The sequence below is a fragment of the Halichoerus grypus genome, chromosome 12, assembly GCF_964656455.1.
Source record: "Halichoerus grypus chromosome 12, mHalGry1.hap1.1, whole genome shotgun sequence".
Classification (NCBI taxonomy): Eukaryota; Metazoa; Chordata; class Mammalia; order Carnivora; family Phocidae; genus Halichoerus; species Halichoerus grypus.
In genome coordinates, this window is record NC_135723.1 from 17,731,750 (window position 1) to 17,752,109 (window position 20,360).

Sequence of the window (20,360 nt, forward strand, 5' to 3'; positions counted from 1 at the left end):
CACTGTGCTCCCTGGAGCACCCTTGCCAAGGACCACCTACATGCTCTCTGGGGCCACCCAGGCCCTGCACAGCTGTGCTGAGCTTCAGATTCCCTCTGAAGGCCAGGGCCTGCTCCCCCTTGTTGCAGACCTGCGGGACGCCCCCAGGGGCCTCGTGTTCCGAGACGGAGTGTGGCGGCCCCAGCTGCAGAACGGACGAAGGCGAGAAGAAGTGTGGGGGACCCGGCTGCGGGGGCCTGGTCACGGTGGCACACGGAGCCTGGCAGAAAGCCATGGACTTCGACCGAGACGTCCTGAGCGCGCTGGCCGAGGTGGAGCAGCTCTCCAAGATGGTAATTCGGGGGACAGCCTCGCTTTGTGGTGTTGGCTCTCAGTGACAGGCTAGAGGATCTGGAAGGGAGAGATCGGTGTTCCATGGTGAAATGAAAGGGACATGGCAAGGACACGTCAAGTGTCAAAGTGCCGGTTGTTGTGAAGTCAGCGAAAAAAATACACAGGGAGGTTTTCTTCACAGAATATTTAAGAATTTGCTCTCTTCTCATGACAGTGATTTGAGATCATTTGTTACTTATCATGGGTCCAGGGTTATGAATACATTGAGCTGTGCTATAAAAATTTCATGCTGAGCAGCTGAGCATTTATTTTTCTAAAGCGACCATGTTAACATCCTGTTTTATAGGCCACCAAATGGTTCAGAGGAGTTAGAAACAATTAGAAAAAAATGTTTATATGCTAGCCTGATCTGTATCAGAAATTGTGTGGCCAGCTCTAGACGGAGTACTTTCTGTCCATAGAGGAACACAGTACAGTTGAATGAGAGACATTTGTTTCTAAAACCCATGGTTCCAAATGCATAGCTTTTCAGCGTCACTTTCCAGGCCATTTATAGTATTCTGGTCTGCCGTAGAAAGAGTGAAGTTGTTCCCTGGGTCATTTATTCCTCATATTTAGGTCTCTGAAGCAAAACTGAGGGCAGATGAGGCAAAACAGAATGCTCAGGATGTTCTGCTGAAAACCAATGCTACCAAAGAAAAAGTGGACAAGAGCAACGAGGACCTGAGGAATCTGATCAAGCAAATCAGAAACTTTCTGACCCGTAAGTTGTTTTCATCTGACTTTTAGACATTGCTTCTTCTTGTCGAATATAAAAAATGTTTTATAAGAATCTGTGTTTGAGAGACCAGAATTCAAGTCTGCATTTTAGAGAAAATCCATTTCTGGCTGGGAATAAAGTCACATTTCAAAAGAAAAAGTCCATGTTAAGCAATGTTGGCATTTCTTAAGCTATGTGTACGTGTCATCTTCTGTGATGTTACGCAGTCACAGATGGGATACCCAAGCAGGGATCAAGTCAAACACCCGCTGTGGAACGCGTTTGGAATCTGTTAGAGATCACACAGAAGGTCACGAGATCCTCAAAGCAGCAGCTTTCTTGACGTTGCGTGCAAAGCTGTGTAATCCTCTTTACAGGACACCATACTTCCGGTTAGCTCCAGCCCTTCATGCTCTGTAGAGAAAGAGAAAATCTCTCGTTTGTGGTCCAGCTAAGTGCTTCTGGTCACAGTCTGAGTGTCATCAGTAAAGGATGGTTTTGGCTTCAAGTTACACAAAACTTTCAACTGAAATGGGCTTAATCAAAAAAGATGCATACTGTATCACATAGCAGGAGGTTCTGGGGCTCATGTAGTAAGGGTATCTGCTTTGTTCTCGGGCCAGCTCCTGGATACAAGGTGGCTGCCCGGAGTTTCAGACTTCACACAAAGCCTCGACAATCCCTCGTGAAAGAAGAGATGACCTGTTTCCCTACTGTATCTTTTCTAAAGGAAGGAAATCTTCCTCCAGACGCCTGGAGCAGTCATCCCCATAAGTCTCACGGGCCAGGAAAGCATCCCATCCCATGCATAAATGTGAAATGGAATGGGATTACCATCATTGGCAGACTAATCAGCATTTAACTCTGAGTTGCTGAGTTTACCTTCTCTTAGTGGTGGGCGCCTGAACAAAATAGTATTCTGTTAGCAAGGAAAATGGGGAGTAAGAAAGGAGCCAATGGTATTCCTATGGCTATCTTACGAAATATCCTGTGGAAGCCATCACATGATCAAATATTTTCCCGTGCTTAAACCCTTAGGGGTCCATTTTTATGTTCTTTAATAGTTAAAAAGTAAAACAAAAAACCTTAAATCAATGACATGTTTGAAGCTTAACCTCTTGGGCATTTTTCTGACCACTTTTCACATTAGACATTTGAAATTCCTTGGCTTCTGTGATAATATGCTATCAGATTCTCTTGCTTCTCTGCCTGGATTTCCTCCCTTCCTGTAACTTCCAGAATCCAGATAATTTATGTAAGAAATATCAGCTCTTTATCTCTGCATTTGCAGTAGTCTAGCTATTCTTCCAACGTCAATTAAAAGTGCTACTTGGGCATCTGGGTGGCTCAGTTAAGCCTCTGACTCTTGGTTTCGGCTCAGGTCATGACCTCAGGGTCGTGTGATTGAGCCCCGTGTCAGGCTCTGTGCTCACCGCAGCGTCTGCTGAAGATTCCCTCTCCCTCTGCCCCTCCCCCCTGCCCCTCCCCCATTTGCTGCTCTTCTGTAATCTGAACCATTCACTCTGCTGGACTTTGACGGGACGTGCTTGGCCCATACACTCTCTCCATCCAGAGATGTCCATCTTCTTCCCTTCAAATCCCATTATCCTTCAAAATATCAGTTCTTCATCCTCCACAAAAGCCTTCCCGGACTTTCCCAGTCTATAGCAAATTCCAGTAGTTACTTTTTCCACACGTAACTACTCAACTAGACTATAAATTCTTAAATAGGAAGTGGCTGTGTCTTGGTGTCACCCCAGAAGGCAGTTCACCTGGTGGGTGACAAGAAGCACGAAGTTAGCCATCTGTGACTCTGGCCTGTGGGGACATCCTTGCTTTTCACAGAGGACAGTGCGGACCTGGACAGCATCGAAGCAGTGGCGAACGAAGTACTGAAGATGGAGATGCCCAGCACCCCGCAGCAGTTACAGAACTTGACAGAAGATATTCGGGAACGAGTTGAAAGCCTTTCTCAAGTCGAGGTTATTCTACAGCAAAGCGCTGCTGACGTTGCCAGAGCGGAGATGTTGCTGGAAGAAGCTAAGAGAGCCAGGTATCTGAAGACGTTGTGGCATTTAGGGCGCTTCTGTTGTGTGTCTAGCAGGGAGCAAAAAGTCTTTCTTTAACCGGGGAGATTTCTAAGACTGACCTGTAGGAGTCTCTCTGCGTCATTCCAACAAGCTGTTCTTTAAATTTTTTTTAATGTTCTGAGAGGAAGTAACATTTTCACGTTCACATAGATCGTCTCCTTCTTTCACCCAGCAAAAGCGCAACTGATGTTAAAGTCACCGCAGACATGGTGAAGGAAGCGCTGGAGGAAGCAGAAAAGGCCCAGATTGCCGCAGAGAAAGCCATAAAGCAAGCAGATGAAGACATCCAGGGAACCCAGAACCTGCTCACTTCGGTAAGATAGTGGGGGGAGAGAACACTTACAGAAACTCTACCTGCAAAGCAAGTGCCTTTGACAGGGACGTGCACTCTCACAGCTGAGCTTGGAAGGGCTGCCCTAATTTCAGGAAAAGCCAGACGACTGCGTGAGCGCGGGTGCTAAAGGACCCTGAAGACACTGGATCGTTAAGCCCCCTTCACTTTCATAGTGTATGTGTTTCTATCTCCCTTTTCCTTCAAGGACTCATATAGACACTCTTTAGCAGTAGGAAGGATAGTATTAATTTCAAAATTTAGTTTTAGGAAACTTCTGCTGTATCTCAAAACTTAGGAGGTAAGCATTCACAAAATTTTACTGTAAATTTTAAAAACCGCTGGAGAGCAATGAAGGTCAAAATGCTTCCAGTCCCCAATTCTAGACAAACCTGATAGGGATCTTATAGCTAAACAATCTGTTTTGCTCAGAATGCATTAAGTAAACTCTATGCCCAATGTGGGGCTCGAATTCACGACCCCAAGATCAAGGGGAACATGCTCTACTGACTGAGCCAGCCAGGGGCCCCAAAAACTTACCATAAGCAGAATGCTCTTGACTCAGGGACTACAAGATATTAAAAAGTATACATGAAGAGTTTTTCACATGGACTTAGTGCTTTATTCTAAAAATCCTATCACTTAAAAGTAATGCAAGTATAATTGTCATTTTTCAAAAGGCAGTCCTACAAGCAAATCTTTCCATCCAATTTTAGGAAAGTTCATTTGTTTTATAAAAATGGACGGGAAATAAAATGGGACTCCTATGATCCCTACCCACTTCTCAGAATATACTCTGAAATTAGATACCATTAGTCTGCACTGTCACTCTTCCCAGGCCAACAGCCCCTAATGTTTAAAACCTGAGAGGTGGTCTTTCAACCTGCTTTTCCTACCATTGGTTGATAGAAACCTGTCTTCCCCTATTCTGCCGTGCTCAATAAATGAGACTCGACCGTTCCTTGGCCACTTTTCCTTCTTAAATTTTGAGTTAAGGCCCTTTCTTGTTCAAGTATAGAAAAATTATATTTTCCCACCAGACTATGTTCTAACCCTTTGATTATTCTGATTTTATATCTCCAAGGTTTTGCAAATTTCTCAATGTGCTGTTAACATTTTAACGAACTTTATCTATTTAGGTGACTTTATAAAAATTACTAAGTTTTGGGGCACCTGGGTGATGCAGTCGGTTAAGCCTCCGACTCTTGGTTTCGGCTTAGGTCGTGTTCTCAGTGTTGTGAGATCGAGCCCGGAGTCAGGCTCCACGATCGGCTCAGGGGTCTGCTTGAGATTCTCTAAAATAAATCTTTTTAAAAAATTACTAAGTTTTGAGAAGCAAAATGGAAAATATAAGATTTAATCAAATTATAGGTAGCATTATTTGGCTTGACGATGTAAGTGAATGATAGTTTTTTTCAGGGACCCTAGGGGACAGGAAACATTTAAGAAGCAAAAAGAAAGTCTTAAGCAAAAAGAACTTCTAAACTATGCTATTAATGAAAGCTTGTCAAAATTGATTCACTCATTTATAAAGCTTATCTTCTAAGAATTAAAACTACTAAGAATATTTTTCTATGTTGATGGGTGAACTTATCATTTGGTTTGAAATACTTACAAATTTTGCCATGTCTATATTGATTTACTAGTTTCATTATGACATTATTGTTACTCAGACTTAATTCTATGGAATAGACCCATCCTAAAAGGGAATTTATTTAAAAAAACTAGGTGCTCAGTGAAACTGGTTCGTCTGTCATGGGTCAGGCTGCTTACTTGGGCTTGCTTTTCAAAATCAATCTTTACTGATTATTCTTTGAAAAGAGATATGTGGATCCTCACCAATTACCCAGATTTTTTTTTCCTAAATGACTTCAAGTGTTTATGGGTTCCAGCCGTCACTTCCCCAGACGACATGCCATCTCACAGTCCTAGAGTGACTTTTCTGAGTTTTCAAGAACATTTCTGGTCTGCCTTTAGTAATTAGCTGAGAATACTCAACTTTCCAGATAGATAGTTTCTGAAGACCCATAACCTCCACTAGAGTTTAACATTTAACATTTAGAGTTGACAGGAAAAACTAAAGGTGACTTGGGAGTTATCATTTTCCCACCCACATGAATTTGGAAATTTCGGTGGAAATCCTTCCTCTCACATCTGCTTATTTGTGACCATTGTTTAGCCAAAGCTTGCAGGTGTCCTTAAAATGCTTTCTCAACACATCAAGCTGTCTGGGGGTGGTTCAGTAAGAAGTTTACATGAATTTCCAGCCGAGATCATCAGAATTACGAAAAGAATAAAGTTAGGCACTTTATATAAGCTTTCCTGAAATTTTATTTTCCTTTTGGTAATTTTTTCTTTGGGTCCAGAGCAAAACAGCGAAGCGGCCTTTTAGTCTTCCTCTAAATTTGTATTCCTAGCACGCCCAACTACTTGTTGTTCAATTAATGGCTGGCTGGGTGACTGACATTATACTTGCAGATTGAGTCTGAAACCGCTGCTTCTGAGGAGACTTTGCTCAACGCCTCTCAGCGCATCAGCGAGCTAGAGAGGAACGTGGAAGAACTGAAGCGGAAGGCGGCCCAGAACTCTGGGGAGGCAGAATATATTGAAAAAGTGGTGTACACGGTGAAACAAAGCGCAGATGACGTTAAAAAGGTAAGAAAGCTTTGTAACTTCATAACTGTGTTCATAAAGGAGCAACAGTCTCCTCGTTGCCTTCCTTGGAACCAGTAAGGGACATGGACCCAACAGCTATTCGTCAGACATATCCCCAGTGACCCGTTTTGAAATAGCAGTCGTTAGAGACCTAGATGGAAAAGAGTGGGAGTGGACAGGAAGGTGTCCAAGAAGCGTGACCTAAGCCCTCATATCCAGACTTGGAGAAGGAGGCAAAAAATGAAATTAGGGGTGGAAGTCTTAAAACAAATACACAGAGCTTATACTTTGCTAATTCAATTAGGAAGGCCTTTATGGCATACGGTAATTACTTGGCCATTTGAGAAGTCTTGAAAAGCAGGGTAGAAAAAGCTTAAGGCGTCTGTCACAGAACCACTAGCAGGAACTAAATCTCACGTCTTCTACACTCACTCTGAATTAACCACCCCTTCCTTCTCACTGGAAGGTACTATGTTTTGCAGAGAAAATCTCATACAACCCAAATTTTTCACTAGAAGCCAAGTAATCATTAAAACATACGTTCAGCGGGCAAATGTTTATCTCCAAAGAAACCTTTTTACACTTTTGAGGGGAATGTGCCAACTGTTAAATGAACAGTAGGGAGTTATAAATGGAAATTTAGTCAAGATTTTTCCTTGAGGTTAATGTAGCTTTTAGGCATTACAGAAGGGTGACCTCCTTCCACCTCTGGTTGGGGAAGAGAACAAAACGGGAAGAAAAGTGCACTACCCTGTCCATTTTTTCTGTTGTGGTTTTTTCTTTCTCGTGGTTCTGAGAGCATACGTCACCCAAGTAGTCTTTTTACAGAGCATTTTTTCCAAAAACACAGCATTTGATTACAGTAAGATGAACAAGACCCTGACCTTGAAATCCCTCTATCAATGGCTACTGTTTGAGCAGTGTTTCTCAAAAGCACCTGCAAGAAGCACCTTGTCAAACCCACACCAATTTCTCATCTCCTCACCACCCCTGTATATGCTACCATCTCCCCTTTCTTTCCTTCCTTCCCTTAAATCTCTACACATCCTACACTAGTCACAATCCAGATGGTCCTCCTATTTGGCTCTTCAAATGGGCCTTTTCTGATATCTAAAGGTTTGGATCACAGCAAACCTACTTTACAGAAAACCTACTTTTTTACCTCTGTATAATTATCTTGTGACGTCTCCAGAGAAAAGTGCTGAAAAGATAAAGGCTTAGCCCTGGAGACCTGCTACAACTCCCAAAATGTCTTTCAAATCCTTAATTTTAAAAAAACTCCTAAGTCAGTGTTGTATTTAATTCCACTGTTTCAGAATATTTAATTATTTACACTGAATGGTTTAATGCCTGAGTACCCTTCTGAGCTTGCCACAAGGACACTCTTAGTGTCAGAGATTACATGTGTCCTCTCTGTGTCTACTTGGAACTGCAGGTTCTGGACGGTGAAGTTGATGAAAAGTATAAGAAGGTAGAAAAATTAATTGCCAAAAAAACCGAAGAATCAGCAGATGCCAGAAGGAAAGCTGAAATGCTACAAAATGAAGCAAAAACACTTCTGGCTCAAGCAAACAGCAAGCTGCAACTCCTGAAAGGTGGGTCTTAGGCTCGTGCTTTCATAAGGTATTTTAAAATTAAGACCTCCATGGAGTTTATTTAAAAGGTTGAAAATCTGTTCACTTTGTCTTGGGCCTTATAGGCAGAAAGGATCAGTAGGAGATGGAGATCCTAGTATAATTTGCTCAGACTTTTTTTTTATCTCCCACAGATTTAGAAAGAACATATGAGGACAATCAAAAATATTTAGAAGATAAAGCTCAAGAATTAGTAAGACTGGAAGGAGAGGTGCGTTCACTCCTAAAGGATATAAGCCAGAAAGTTGCTGTTTATAGCACCTGCTTGTAACGGAGGAGGAGGAGGAGGAAGGGCTCGAAGGTGGCCAAGGTGACCAAAGTAACAGAGCTCCATTTAAAAAACTGACTTCATGATCTTCGAAATACAGCTCCTTACCTATTTAATGTTTTTAATCACCACATTTTGTACGGAGTTAAATAAAGTACAGTCCTTTTGTATAAATATATATTTAGGATAATTCTTAAATTTTACTTCTTTTACTCAGTGTTTGTGAATCCCTTGAAGCTAGGATCCTTTCAATGTAAAATGGTTTTATAAACAAACTGCCTTCACGGGACCCTGATTTCTGTTTTGTCTATAAACAAGCAATCATCTTTTTGCTAGGTCAGTATCCTCCACACATCTGCCCCCCAGACCACTTCCCAGTGGGGTGCCCAGGCGGAGGGGAGGGGAAGTATACAGCCTGAACCCCCTTCACCATTTCAGTGGCAGCTCAGTTGCTCCAATCTCCAAAACTCCTCTAAATACTCCTTGCTCTGAGAAAGAGAACAAAAAGCAATTTTTAGAAAATCAGGCGGGTAAACTGACTTTTAAGTGTGAGCAATCCTGGCCCTATGCTGGGTGGTTGGGGGGGGCGGGGGGGATTGAAATGAAATCCAGCCGGAGTTTAGGAACATTGCTCCTGCCAACTGAGCAGTGCCAATCACAGTATAAAGTGCTATAACTTCTCAGTGTTTCCATTGTACTTTATTAGATTTCACAAACTAAAAGATTCTCTGCTACAGTCTGTATGTGAGGCCAAAGCAATCACAGAACAATCACTTATTCCACAGGATAAAGAAAACAGTTGTATTCCAACTGCCAAACCCATGTCAACCTCAGAGCTGAGCTGGAGAACGGGCCAAGCAAGGCCTAAGTGGTCTTTGCACAAATTCCTATTAGAGCAAGACAAGTTCTGTGTAGCACTGAACCATCATCCACACCTACAACACAGCTGCATTTAAAGCTGGGCCTGAACCGAAGTTATGTAAACAGATGTAATATAAACAATAAGGCAACCTCCCTCTCCTTCAAGGCAATTACTTGTCCCTTTTATTTAGGTAGAGAGCCTACTGCCCAGCAAATTGGTTTTACCTCATCATCTGCTACAGCAACTAATTTTTTTCCCTTAATCTTAAGTATTTCACTTAAAATAGAAATCCTTACCTGTACCCACTCCTTTTTAGCTAAACAACTCAAGATGTCACTTTGAAATCACTCATTTTCATCAGCTCAGGGAACTGGACAGCTAATTCCCACCCTTCACAAGCCAAGAAAATACTGAGAACTTAGTAAATAAGTGAACATTTAAATCTGTTTTATACCCACAACTTCATTCCCACCTAGACAGAACTATTTTGTGTGTTTCTATAGCCAGGACTTCATATTAAACTCTATTTCTCACTATTTTTTTTCCCTAGAGTAGGGGACATGTCTGGAGTTTAAATAAGCTAGCACTTCACAGAATATCGGCATTTCAGATTTTAAAACACACAGAGGTCATTTCCAATAATGGCCAAGTAGCACGTGTCAGGCCAGCCCTCCTGCTAATAACTACTGCAAACTGAACAAAATAGATATTTTTTAAAGTAAAGGTCCTGGAGAGGGGAGTTGACAGAGAACAGCACTGGGTGAAACTCCCATTGTTAATGGCTTTTCACCTGAGGGCAGGTCCTAGCCAAGTATGACATCGGGGGGAAGCCAAGTTTTACTGGTTAAGGAACTGAAGGACTGAGTCAGGGGCAACTAGAATAACTAATACATGGGGGCGGGGGGGGGGCTCCCAACTCTGCTATCATTTGCCCAGTGTCCGGCTGAGCTATGCACTACACACACGGGACAGACGCAATGCAGCCGAGGTAGAGCTCAAACAACGGGGTAGATGTTTCAGCTGCTGCCCCCCAGCAAAGACCATGCAGTTGGGGTTCAGCCAAGTTAACTGCCCACTGAAACAGAAATTCCCTATTTTTCAGAGGTAGGTAAGAAAATCCAGAGTCTTTACAATGGATCATTCATAATAACTATAGTAGAGTCCAAGACTACTGGACATAGAAGAAAAAGGGAACTGTGGCCCACTGATGATACAAATAAAACCTGAAGACGACTCAACATTTTCCTTCTAACTGAGCGACTGACAGTATCTTATCCCACGTGGCTTTCTGCTGACACATTATATTATCTAAACTTTTCCTTAGGCTGTGATCTTTAAGTTGCAATCAAGTGAGTATCTAGTTTGCATATTTCTAGTACTTTAAGTTTTTCCTTTTTAGAATATGCTATCCTAAATCTGATTCTTAAATTTAGTTAAAAAATGCAAAAGCCTATTTTAACACTTAATACTTTGTTACTGAAGTGTTTCAAGAGCTGGCCATTTTAAACATTAATCAACAAATATGATTTTATAGCACTCTTTAAAGAAATAGTCATTTACCCAGCCACAGATACACTGGAAATCCACAGAAGACAGCGGATTAAATTTTCCCATATGCTGTGTCTCCAAAAGTGTATGCTCCAGTTAGTTGGTATCACTAAAACAGATGAAAGGGTAATGACCTTTTAAATGCCTTAACGTTGTCCCCCAGTGTGGTAAAAAGATACATCCAGGCCTAGAAGAGGAATAACAAACAGAAATAAGAATATACACTATAGGTAGTCATAAAAGAACTAGGACCATCTTGACATCCACTCAAAACAACCAGTACATGAATATTTAGGACTGTTTATTTCTGTATTTTCATTCCCCGCTGTAATACATTTACATCTTCATTTAATATTTGAATTTCACAGATATACCTCCTTAATTTGGTTAACTGTAGACCTCAATGGGTCCTTAAAAATTTAAACATAAATTCTACCTCTAAACTGCAAGAATTTAGGGATTAAATAAGTGAGAGATCATCGTTGTATTTACATCAGTTTGGTTTATACATATTTTAATCTTAATTCTAATGACTGTTTCCAATATGAAAACCAAGTTTAAAATAACTTGATCACCTTGCTTCAAACACAACTGGCTCACATACCCTACGCCAGCTCCATCCATGTAAGTAAATCCAACTTTACAATAGCAGAGATAAAAGCTAAGAAACATAAATTTAGTGAAGTCGAATCTTTCAGAAACTGCATGAAAAATTTTCCTGGATGCTACTATAAAAGTAGCTTTTTTCTGCAATATTAATGCACTGAAACAAAATATTAAATTTATTTAAAGTAGATGAGATTATTCCACTCTGTCCGAACCTATTAAAACCTTCCAAAAGTTTCATAATTCAGTCCTAGAAATTCTTGGAGCTGTGAGCATTTCCTGTTCAGAAATGTGACCTCCACAAAAGCTCCCAGGAAATTTCAGAAAAATATAATCTTCTAATTTAAAAGTTGATTGATTTGCCGAATGATGCAGCCAGGTTTGCTTCTCTAAAAGCTTCTGATAAGGTCTGTAAGGGAAGAAATTTAAAATTAGAAACCAAATATTTGTGGGTGAGAAGACACCTGAGGTAACCATCAATTCTGTATGCTGTCGATAATTACCGGATGCGCATGGCAGACTCTGGCTATATCTTCACAGGATGCTCCGTACTCCAGCGCGAGAGCGGCTTCATTCACCATTTCACCAGCACCCTTTAAAATAACAGACCAAGAAGTCATTTTGTTCCCATGGCAAAAACTACAAGCTAACAGGATTTGCTGTTAGAGCAGTTAACTAACTGCCTCCAGTCAGGAAAAGCTTAACAGGAAAGGGGGCACAGAAGACAAGAGCTTGGGCTCTGGAGCCAGCTGGCCTGGATTCAAATCCTACTGCGGAGTCCCTCTGAGCATTCACTCTGTGTGAGTCATTCCATTTAGTCACTTCAAAAATGGGCAGAGCAACTCCTGCCCCCCAGAATTGTGAACATTAAGTTACTGCATGTATACAGAAAAATGTATTACAGACTAAGGACTCCAGTGTTTCATCATCATCATTACAACAGATCCCAAGGGGAACTGCGTACTTCAGGGTCAGTGGTAGGAAGGGCTTCTCTTAGGAGGTAACATCTGAGCTGAGACCTCACAGGAGCCAGTCATGCAAAGACCTGGAGGCACAGCATTCCAAGCTACGGGTTCCACAAGCACAAAGGCTCTAAAATGGGAACACTGGCCTGTTAGGAAACTGAGAGAAGGCCCATGAGGCAGGGAATTAACGAGCGAAAGGGAAGGGTGGGAAGACATGAGGTCAGGAAGGCAGACAGGCCCAGAGTTAGCGGGGCCTTGTACGTAACAGCCCGAGGCGGAAAAGGGCCACTGACGAGTTTTCAGCAGGCCCAGGGCCCAGGGCAGCTCTCAAGAGGATACTGTCAGTTGCAGTGCAGAAAGCAGATGATGTGACAGGCGAGCGTGTGAGAGTGCCGCCGGTCGCTGTCAGAAACAGCACACAAGCTGCTGGTAATTAATAACCTCGGCATGTAAACAGCAGCTGGCTTTACATCGGAACAGCAGCGCTTTCCAGAAATCGTAATGGGATTTGGGATTTTAGGATACTCACTGGTCCTAGAATATGTGCTCCCAACACCCTGTCTGTTGATTTCTGTCCCAGAATCTTCACCATGCCATCTGTGTCCGCATTCGTCTTAGCTCTGCTGTTAGCAGCAAAGGGGAATTTCCCAACCTTGTACTCAATACCCTGCAAGAGACAGAAAATGAGAGCCTACATAAACTCTGAAAAAATGCATTCCTGTTGGCGCAATCATCTACCACTGGTTCAGAAAATAAACCCCAAGAAGGCAATTCTTCGGAGTCTACTGAGGGCAAGACCAGAACTGACTGCTTGCTAATGAAATACATTTTGGGTACAAGCACAAGCAAATGCAAACGTCAGTCTATCTGGGTATATTTCAAAGAAAAATGTAAGAGCTCTGGAATTACTAGTTTGAAGGCAGGCAAGTGAATGATCTCCTCTATGCCACCAACAAAGGAAAAAATATATAAACTATAATGTTCTACATAATTTCCAAATGCATTAATACAGTAAGAAAATGATTCCCAACCACCAGTGTCATTAACTCAATTCACACGATGGCATTAAAACTACCCCCGCATTCAGAATTACCTCTTCTTTCAACTGCTCTTCTGATTTGCCGACCCAAGCAACTTCCGGGTGTGTGTAGATCACGGACGGTACACAGTTGTAGTCAATGTGCACAGCGCCGCCGGCCATTCCTTCAACACAGATAATGCCTTCGTCCTCTGCTTTGTGAGCCAGCATTGGACCGGCAACCACATCACCGATCGCGTAGATACTGCCACAGAGATCAAAGAACAGTCAGCTTCTGCCACCACATCTGCTCCTCTTCATTAGGCCATGGTGACAGAAGTTTCTAGTTACTAAGTAACCAAAAAATATATGAAGTACACATCTGTGAGTTCAGGGTCTCATCTCTGGGTAATGGAAACATTCAATTATTTTTGTTTTTACATATGAGTTTACTCTTCTTCCCCAAAGCCAGTGCATTTTTTAAGCATGACAAAAGTCTTATTTTCAAAATAGAGTTTAAAATAAATTTTTAAACTTTTGAAAATGCAAATAATTATCCAACTTACTTTGGAATTTTAGTCTGGAATCTGGTATTGACTGGAATTCTACCTCTAGGATCTAATTCGATTCCAAGCTCTTCCAGTCCCAAGTTCTGAGTAAAGGGTCGTCGTCCAATGCAAACCAAGAGTACATCACACGTGATAACTTCGGCTTTCCCACCAGAAGCACCTTCAACACTAGAGGACAAACAGTGTGTGACTGTTAAACACACATCGACAGAAACAGCTGAGAGACTGAGAAATGGAAGACCAGATGTTTCTCGAGCGCTGCTGACACTTCTAACAAACCGGAGTCAGGCAACGAAAACATGTACAAATCCTCTAGAGGTCTATTGTTCAAACTGCACACAAACAGGTAGGAGAGCACAGGTTGAGAACATAGGACTTAGAGTCAGAAAGATCAAGTAATGGCTCCGAAGTGCCAGGCACACAGTAAGCAATCTAATATTATTACTGATTTCCCCAGATATATCTAAAAATACTGAGTTTTACTGAACATTGAGAGTTTAAATATTTCTGAACGTATACTATGAGAAAGCCCATTAGAGTGAGAACACTGGATTAAGCTTCCTAGCATCAACTTAATCATGAATTTCATTGGACCAATTTAATAAGCAATACGGAGTTACATTAAGCAATAAAATGGCCCTAAATCTGATTCTGAAAAAAGGAGTGTTTTCCTTAAGCACACAGATAAAGATACGATATCAACACCAAATGGAGCATACTTACGAAACATCAATTTTTCCATCTGACTTCCTGGTAGCACCAGTAACTTTTGTATTCAATTTAAATTTAAATCCTTGTTTTTGAAGGATGCGTTGAAAGTTCTTAGATATCTCCATATCAATTCCAACTCCACCAACATGACCTAAAAACTCAACTGCTGTCACATCTGCACCAAGTCTTTGCCAAACTGAACCCTGTAGGTAATTTTTAAAAATCACAAAAATAAAAACAGAGGTTTCTAGAGCAAATATTTACTGAAGCATCGTAAATAATCTCTTGTCAGATACTCTCTTTTGTTAGTATGTCCCTATCAGAAGCTCTAAAGTTTAAAATGAACACCCTGGCAAATAAATACGTTTCATGTATTTCACATATTAATCTGTTCATTCCTTCAACATTTATTGAGCACCTACTACATGCCAGACACACATCAGTGAACAAAATGCTGCCCCCAGGGAGCTTATATTCTGGTAGAGGAGGCAGATTAAGTAAAATTCACACAGAGGACAGTAAAGTGCTCTGAGGAAAATAAATCAGGAAGCGGAACCAGGACTGCTGGAAGGAGTAAGGCTGTAATTTTAAAGAGCATGGTCATCAGGGAAAGCTTCACTGGGCTGACATGTGCACAACGAGAGGGAATGAGCTACACGGGAATTGGTCCAGGAAGACAGGAACAAGGGGGAAAGAAGGTCCTGAAGGAGAAGGAGAAGGTCCTCGGACTCCTACTAATTACTGGTATTTGTAAAATATTAAACTGGCTTCATATTTTATTTTCTCAACAGAAAATAAAATGTTTACTTTTTCATTCAAATTAAAATTTAAACTGAATGCTGGGGCGCCTGGGTGGCTCAGTTGGTTAAGCGACTGCCTTCGGCTCAGGTCATGATCCTGGAGTCCCGGGATCGAGTCCCGCATCGGGCTCCCTGCTCGGCAGGGAGCCTGCTTCTCCCTCTGACCCTCCCCCATCTCATGTGCTCTCTCTCTCTCATTCTCTCTGTCTCAAATAAATAAATAAAATCTTAAAAAAAAAAAAAAAAATCTTTAAACTGAATGCTGGTTTTTAACAACATTTTAAACAATTAAAATGTCTAGATGCCTATTTATGAGATAGGTAAGATGAATATAATTTTACAGCATTAAATAAAATATGAAAAACAATGAACATATCCTTTTCAAGAATTTGTATTAAAATCATCTGGTAATTTAAAATAAGAGGTTTACCTTTCCAATTAGGTTTATGCATTCATTTTTAAAATTTCCAGAGTTTGTGGAATGAGAGCTGAGTTAACTAAAGGCAATACAGTGACACTAAAAATCCAATCACAAGCATATGCAAAAATTAACTCAAAATGAATGACGGACCTTATTGTAAAACCCAAGACTATAAAACTTACGGACAAAAACATAGGAAAGAACCTTTGTGACCCTGAGTTAGGGTCACACAACACCAGAAGCACACCCATGAAAGAAAAAAAAAAAAAAAATGAAACTACATCAAAATTAAAAACTTCTCTTCTAAAGCTAATATTAAAAATAGAGACAGAGAAGCCACAGACGGCAAAAAAAATATTTGCAAAACATCTTTATGATAAAGGATTTATATCCTTTGCACAAAGATCTCTCAAAATTAAATAGCAAATCCAATAAAAAACCAGACAAAATAGTTAAAGAGGTACGTCACAAAAGACAATGCAGAGATGGAAAATAAGCACATTAAGAAGATGCTCCACATTACAAGCCACTAGAGAAACGCAAATTAAAACACCCAGGAGCTACGTCTACACACCTATGAAAATGGTTCAAATCAAAAAAAGCACCACTGCTACTCGTGGGAGGACACACAGAGCTCCTCAAAAGGAGAACTACCATTTGCCCCAACAATTCCACTCCCAGGTTTACACACAAGGGAAAAGACAACAGATGTCCAGACAGAAATCTGTACACAAACGTTCATAGCAGTGTTGTTCATAAGAGTCCCAAAGTGCAAACCAGCCAAGTGTCCATCAACGGATGAATGGAGAAACAAAATGTACTCTAGCCACAGAATGGAGTATTTGGCCCTGAAGAGTTACGAAGTATACGTGAACCCTGAGAACATGATGCCAAGTGAAGAAGCCAGAGACATAAAGGCCACATATTGTATGAATTCCGCGTATGTGAAAAGTCCAAAATAGGCAATTCCACCATCCCAGAAAGTAGGTTAGTGGTTTCCAGGGCCTGGGAGAAGGGAGGAATGTAGAGTCACTGCCAGTGGACGTGGGGTTTCTTTCTGAGATGACGAAAATGCTCTGGAATGAGGATCGTGCTGACAGCTGCACAACTCTGTGAACATACTAAAAAAACATCACTGGACTGTACACTTTATTTAAATGGGCGAAGGATATAGGAACTGCATCTCAATGAAGGTGTTAAAAATACACTCCTCTGAACCTAAATTACAAAGTAAGAAATAGTAAGAGTATATCAAGTCAACATTGTATGCCTGAAACTAATAATATATTCAACTATACTTCAACAACAAAAAAAAAGAATAAAAAAAGAACGTGGTATACATACACAGGAATATTATTCAGCCACAAAAAAGAACAAAATCATGACATTTTCAACAACAACAAAAAGAAACAGTAAGAAAATGGGAAATGGTAAGAAGCATCATCTTGAATTCAAAGGAGGGAATAATGAGCACAGAGAGCTGGACAAATGCCTTACTCTTAGGAAAACGGATTTCAAAATCCTAAGAAATAGGAAAACTCTAATAGTATCTACCAGATATTAGACGTCAGGCACTGTGTTAGAGCTTATTAGCTGCCAGACACTGGGTTAAGTGTTTTATATATATTACCTTACTAAATCCCAACAATAGTCCTATAAGGCAGTTCCTCTTATTAAAATGGGGACTTTTATGATGAATCAACTAATTCAGAGAAGCTCATTCATTTAACAATAAGCACATAAGTCATTAAGAAGCAGAGCTGAAATTCAAATTTGAAACCTGATTCTAAAACCTATATTCTTAAGCACTACATTAAACTGGAACGGAAGAAGGTAAACTATGAAAAAATAAAAAGTCACACGAATAATCTTTATGAGAAATTTAAGAGAAAAGTATGACTACCTGGTAAGTTATCTCTAGTAAGTTTAAATTTTTTTTTTTTTCAAAGATTTTTTTATTGATTCATTTGAGACACAGAGATACAGAGAGAGAGCGTGAGCAGAGGGAGAGAGAGAAGCAGTCTCCCCGCTGAGCAGGGAGCCCGATGCGGGGCTCGATCCCAGGATGCTGGGATCATGACCTGAGCCGAAGGCAGATGCTTAACCATCTGAGCCACCCAGGCGCCCCTAATAAGTTTAAATTTTTAAAAAGACATTTGTAAAAACATTCAATATAGAAAGAGACACCTAAAATATTAAAATGTTTAAAATGACCCAATGCTTATAAAAATACCCTAAGGCAAAAGTGCTGAAATGAAAGAAAGAGAATTATTGCTTCGGGTTATTATTATTATACTTACCAACAGAAGAAAGTAAATCTATGTTATTCCTTTTTCCTGCTCATTTTATCCACCCATGAGAACAACTTTCAAAGTGGAATGAATGGAGGAAATATTAAGCAAGATAAGAAAACTAGTCATTTTTGATAAGTTAACTCTCCAATCAAACAAATCTGATCATAATTTGATGACAGAGACACTGTCAGTCAGTGAATTCTGGGAACTTAATTAGCATAAGGGAACTGTCAAATGGAGCCAGAGAGACAATAAATATATTGCCTAAAATTTTCAAAAGTGAAAAGAACAGATTCTGGAAAATCGATTTTGAAACGAGGAACAGAGGTCAAGCCCTGCTAAATACTTGAAGAGATGATTAAACAGCTGGTTTGGTAATCATTAGATACTACAAGTATTCCAAATAAGTCATGTAAACTGATCTTTGCTGGACTGGACAATAATGTAGGATCTTTTTATTATCAGCAAAGTCTTCAAAAAAAAAAAAGAAAGAAAATTTCACATCCCTTAGATGTGATACATCAGTGGAGATTCAAATACATTTTATAAACAGGTTAAAGACTGTAGAGTCAGATAGCTTTCAGTACTTCATACTGCTGTGAAGGACACCAGAGACAGTTTCATTAATCGATTTAGGTAAGATCAGATGATAGGCCACATGCCTTAGTTAACATGCTTCCCAGATTTGTGAATTACACATGGCAAGAAAAAGCAGTTAAGTGTAAGGATGACCGAATCAAGACAAAGGAAAAGACTGGAATAACAGGTATAAGTGAGCATCAGATTAAAGCAAGGATAAAGGTTCAAAATCCTTTATTTAGGTTTATTTATTTATATTTAGGCTTAAAAACTCAAAATTCCTCAAGCAAAAGATGTGAATTTTTCAACTGACTATAAACTCGATACGTGCTTTGAAAAAGAAAAAATAATTAAATTGATCCTAAGGAATTATATTAAACGAAGTAGATTACATATCAAAAACAAGTTCTCTCAATTATCCAGAGTATCATGCTTAGTTCTGAACACCATTTCCAAGTGATCCTGATAGACGAGACCAGGATCAGAAGGATGACGACAAAGTAACGATCCGGGATCTACAAGCCCTGTGTAAGCAGCATTAAGGAAAGCAACAGAAATTCGAATATGAATGACACTCAGTCCTTGCCTTCAAGGAGCTTATGGTCCTGTAGGAAGGGCAGACATAAACAAATGCAATATACTATTAATTAACAGGCGATACAAACATGCAGACGTATCATACTCAAGACTCAAAGAAAGACTTGTACCTTCTCAGAAAAAAAGAAGTCTGGGCTAAAAAAGTAACTTCTAAGCTGACTTCTGAAAGGTATTAACACGTTTACTCGGCAGTAATAATAAAAGCTAACACGTGACTACTTGTTATATGTCAGCCACCGTGCTATGTGCTAAAGATGCACAGTCGATGAAACAGCCAGGACCTCTGACCTCAGGCAGTGGATGATTTAAAGAGAGAGAGACAAGTGAACAAGAAAGATCAGTAAAGTGAGATAAATACTGTAGCAAGAACAGGTGCATGGGACACTCAGCAAGAGTACCTAAGGGCATGTAGGGTTGTCAGGGAAGGCTCTGAGAGCAGAGACTGGGAAAGGGAAGCATGTTCCAAACAGAAGGCCTACAGATAAGAGAAAGAATGCAGCTTGTTCGGAAACTGGTATTTCACTGTACCTGGAACATAGTTTGAGAGGGAGAAGGGCTAGAAATGAGGCTGGAGATTTGAGCCAGGGCCATATCATGCTGGCCTTTCAACAACATTGAAGATTTTGAATTTATCCACTAGTTATTGAAGGATTTTTAGCAGGGAAGGGACAGGATTACATTCTTGTTATAGCAGAGGACTTCAGCCACTCTGGGGAGATTAGATTAGAAAAAGATGAAAAAAGTCAGAGACTTAGGGTAAGAAATGACACTGGCCTGAACTGGGATCTAAGTAGATGCGTGTAAAAAGGAGGCCATATTCATGAGATGTGTGTCTTGTAGCATCACGTTAGGACCCACTGTCGGACTCAGCAGGAGGCACGATGGCATGACATAAGTCACGTACAATTCCCAAACTTCCTGCTTAAGCCTCTAGATGTAGGGTGGTACACTGAGATGACAAATATTATAAAAGAAACGGGTTTGGGCTTTGTTTATTTGGGGGTGAGAGAGGGATGAGGGAGAGGAAAAGGTTAAGTCACAAATTTACTGAATTCAGCGTCTGTGAGAAAAGTAAGTAGAGATGCTAATAGGTGCTTAGATATAAGAGCCCAGAAGTGTCCAAGATGGCAGCATAGGAAGACCCTGAATTCACCTCCCACAGATAGATGGAATCTACACCTCCATATACAGCAATTCCTCTGGAAGAGCTGAGGAATGACTGAACGCTTCCGTACAAGGATAGCGGGACCATGCAGAGAACAGGCGGAGAGCCTGAGACACGGTAACAATGGGAACACGACCCCCAACATTACCAACTG

The 20,360-nt window shown here is 40.6% G+C and overlaps 2 protein-coding genes across 3 annotated transcripts in view; one reads left to right on the forward strand and one right to left on the reverse strand.

Moving 5' to 3' along the window:
* LAMB1 (laminin subunit beta 1) overlaps window positions 1-8,245 on the forward strand; it is a 71,591-nt gene extending 63,346 nt beyond the window's left edge. The window contains exons 28-34 of the mRNA XM_036083986.2: window positions 129-332; window positions 952-1,096; window positions 2,939-3,146; window positions 3,356-3,497; window positions 5,993-6,169; window positions 7,605-7,764; window positions 7,938-8,245. Of these exons, the coding sequence (XP_035939879.1) occupies window positions 129-332; window positions 952-1,096; window positions 2,939-3,146; window positions 3,356-3,497; window positions 5,993-6,169; window positions 7,605-7,764; window positions 7,938-8,074 (1,173 nt within the window). The 3' untranslated portion in view covers window positions 8,075-8,245. The remainder of the gene's footprint in view (window positions 1-128; window positions 333-951; window positions 1,097-2,938; window positions 3,147-3,355; window positions 3,498-5,992; window positions 6,170-7,604; window positions 7,765-7,937) is intronic.
* Window positions 8,246-10,765: 2,520 nt separating this feature from the next.
* Window positions 10,766-20,360, reverse strand: part of DLD (dihydrolipoamide dehydrogenase) — a 37,796-nt gene continuing 28,201 nt past the window's right edge. For both annotated transcript variants that reach the window (XM_036083988.2, XM_036083989.2), the window contains 6 exons: window positions 14,363-14,553; window positions 13,637-13,807; window positions 13,146-13,335; window positions 12,582-12,719; window positions 11,591-11,680; window positions 10,766-11,496 (listed from right to left, as the gene is read on the reverse strand). In XM_036083988.2, coding sequence (XP_035939881.1) covers window positions 11,431-11,496; window positions 11,591-11,680; window positions 12,582-12,719; window positions 13,146-13,335; window positions 13,637-13,807; window positions 14,363-14,553 — 846 coding nt within the window. In that variant the 3' untranslated portion in view covers window positions 10,766-11,430. The remainder of the gene's footprint in view (window positions 11,497-11,590; window positions 11,681-12,581; window positions 12,720-13,145; window positions 13,336-13,636; window positions 13,808-14,362; window positions 14,554-20,360) is intronic.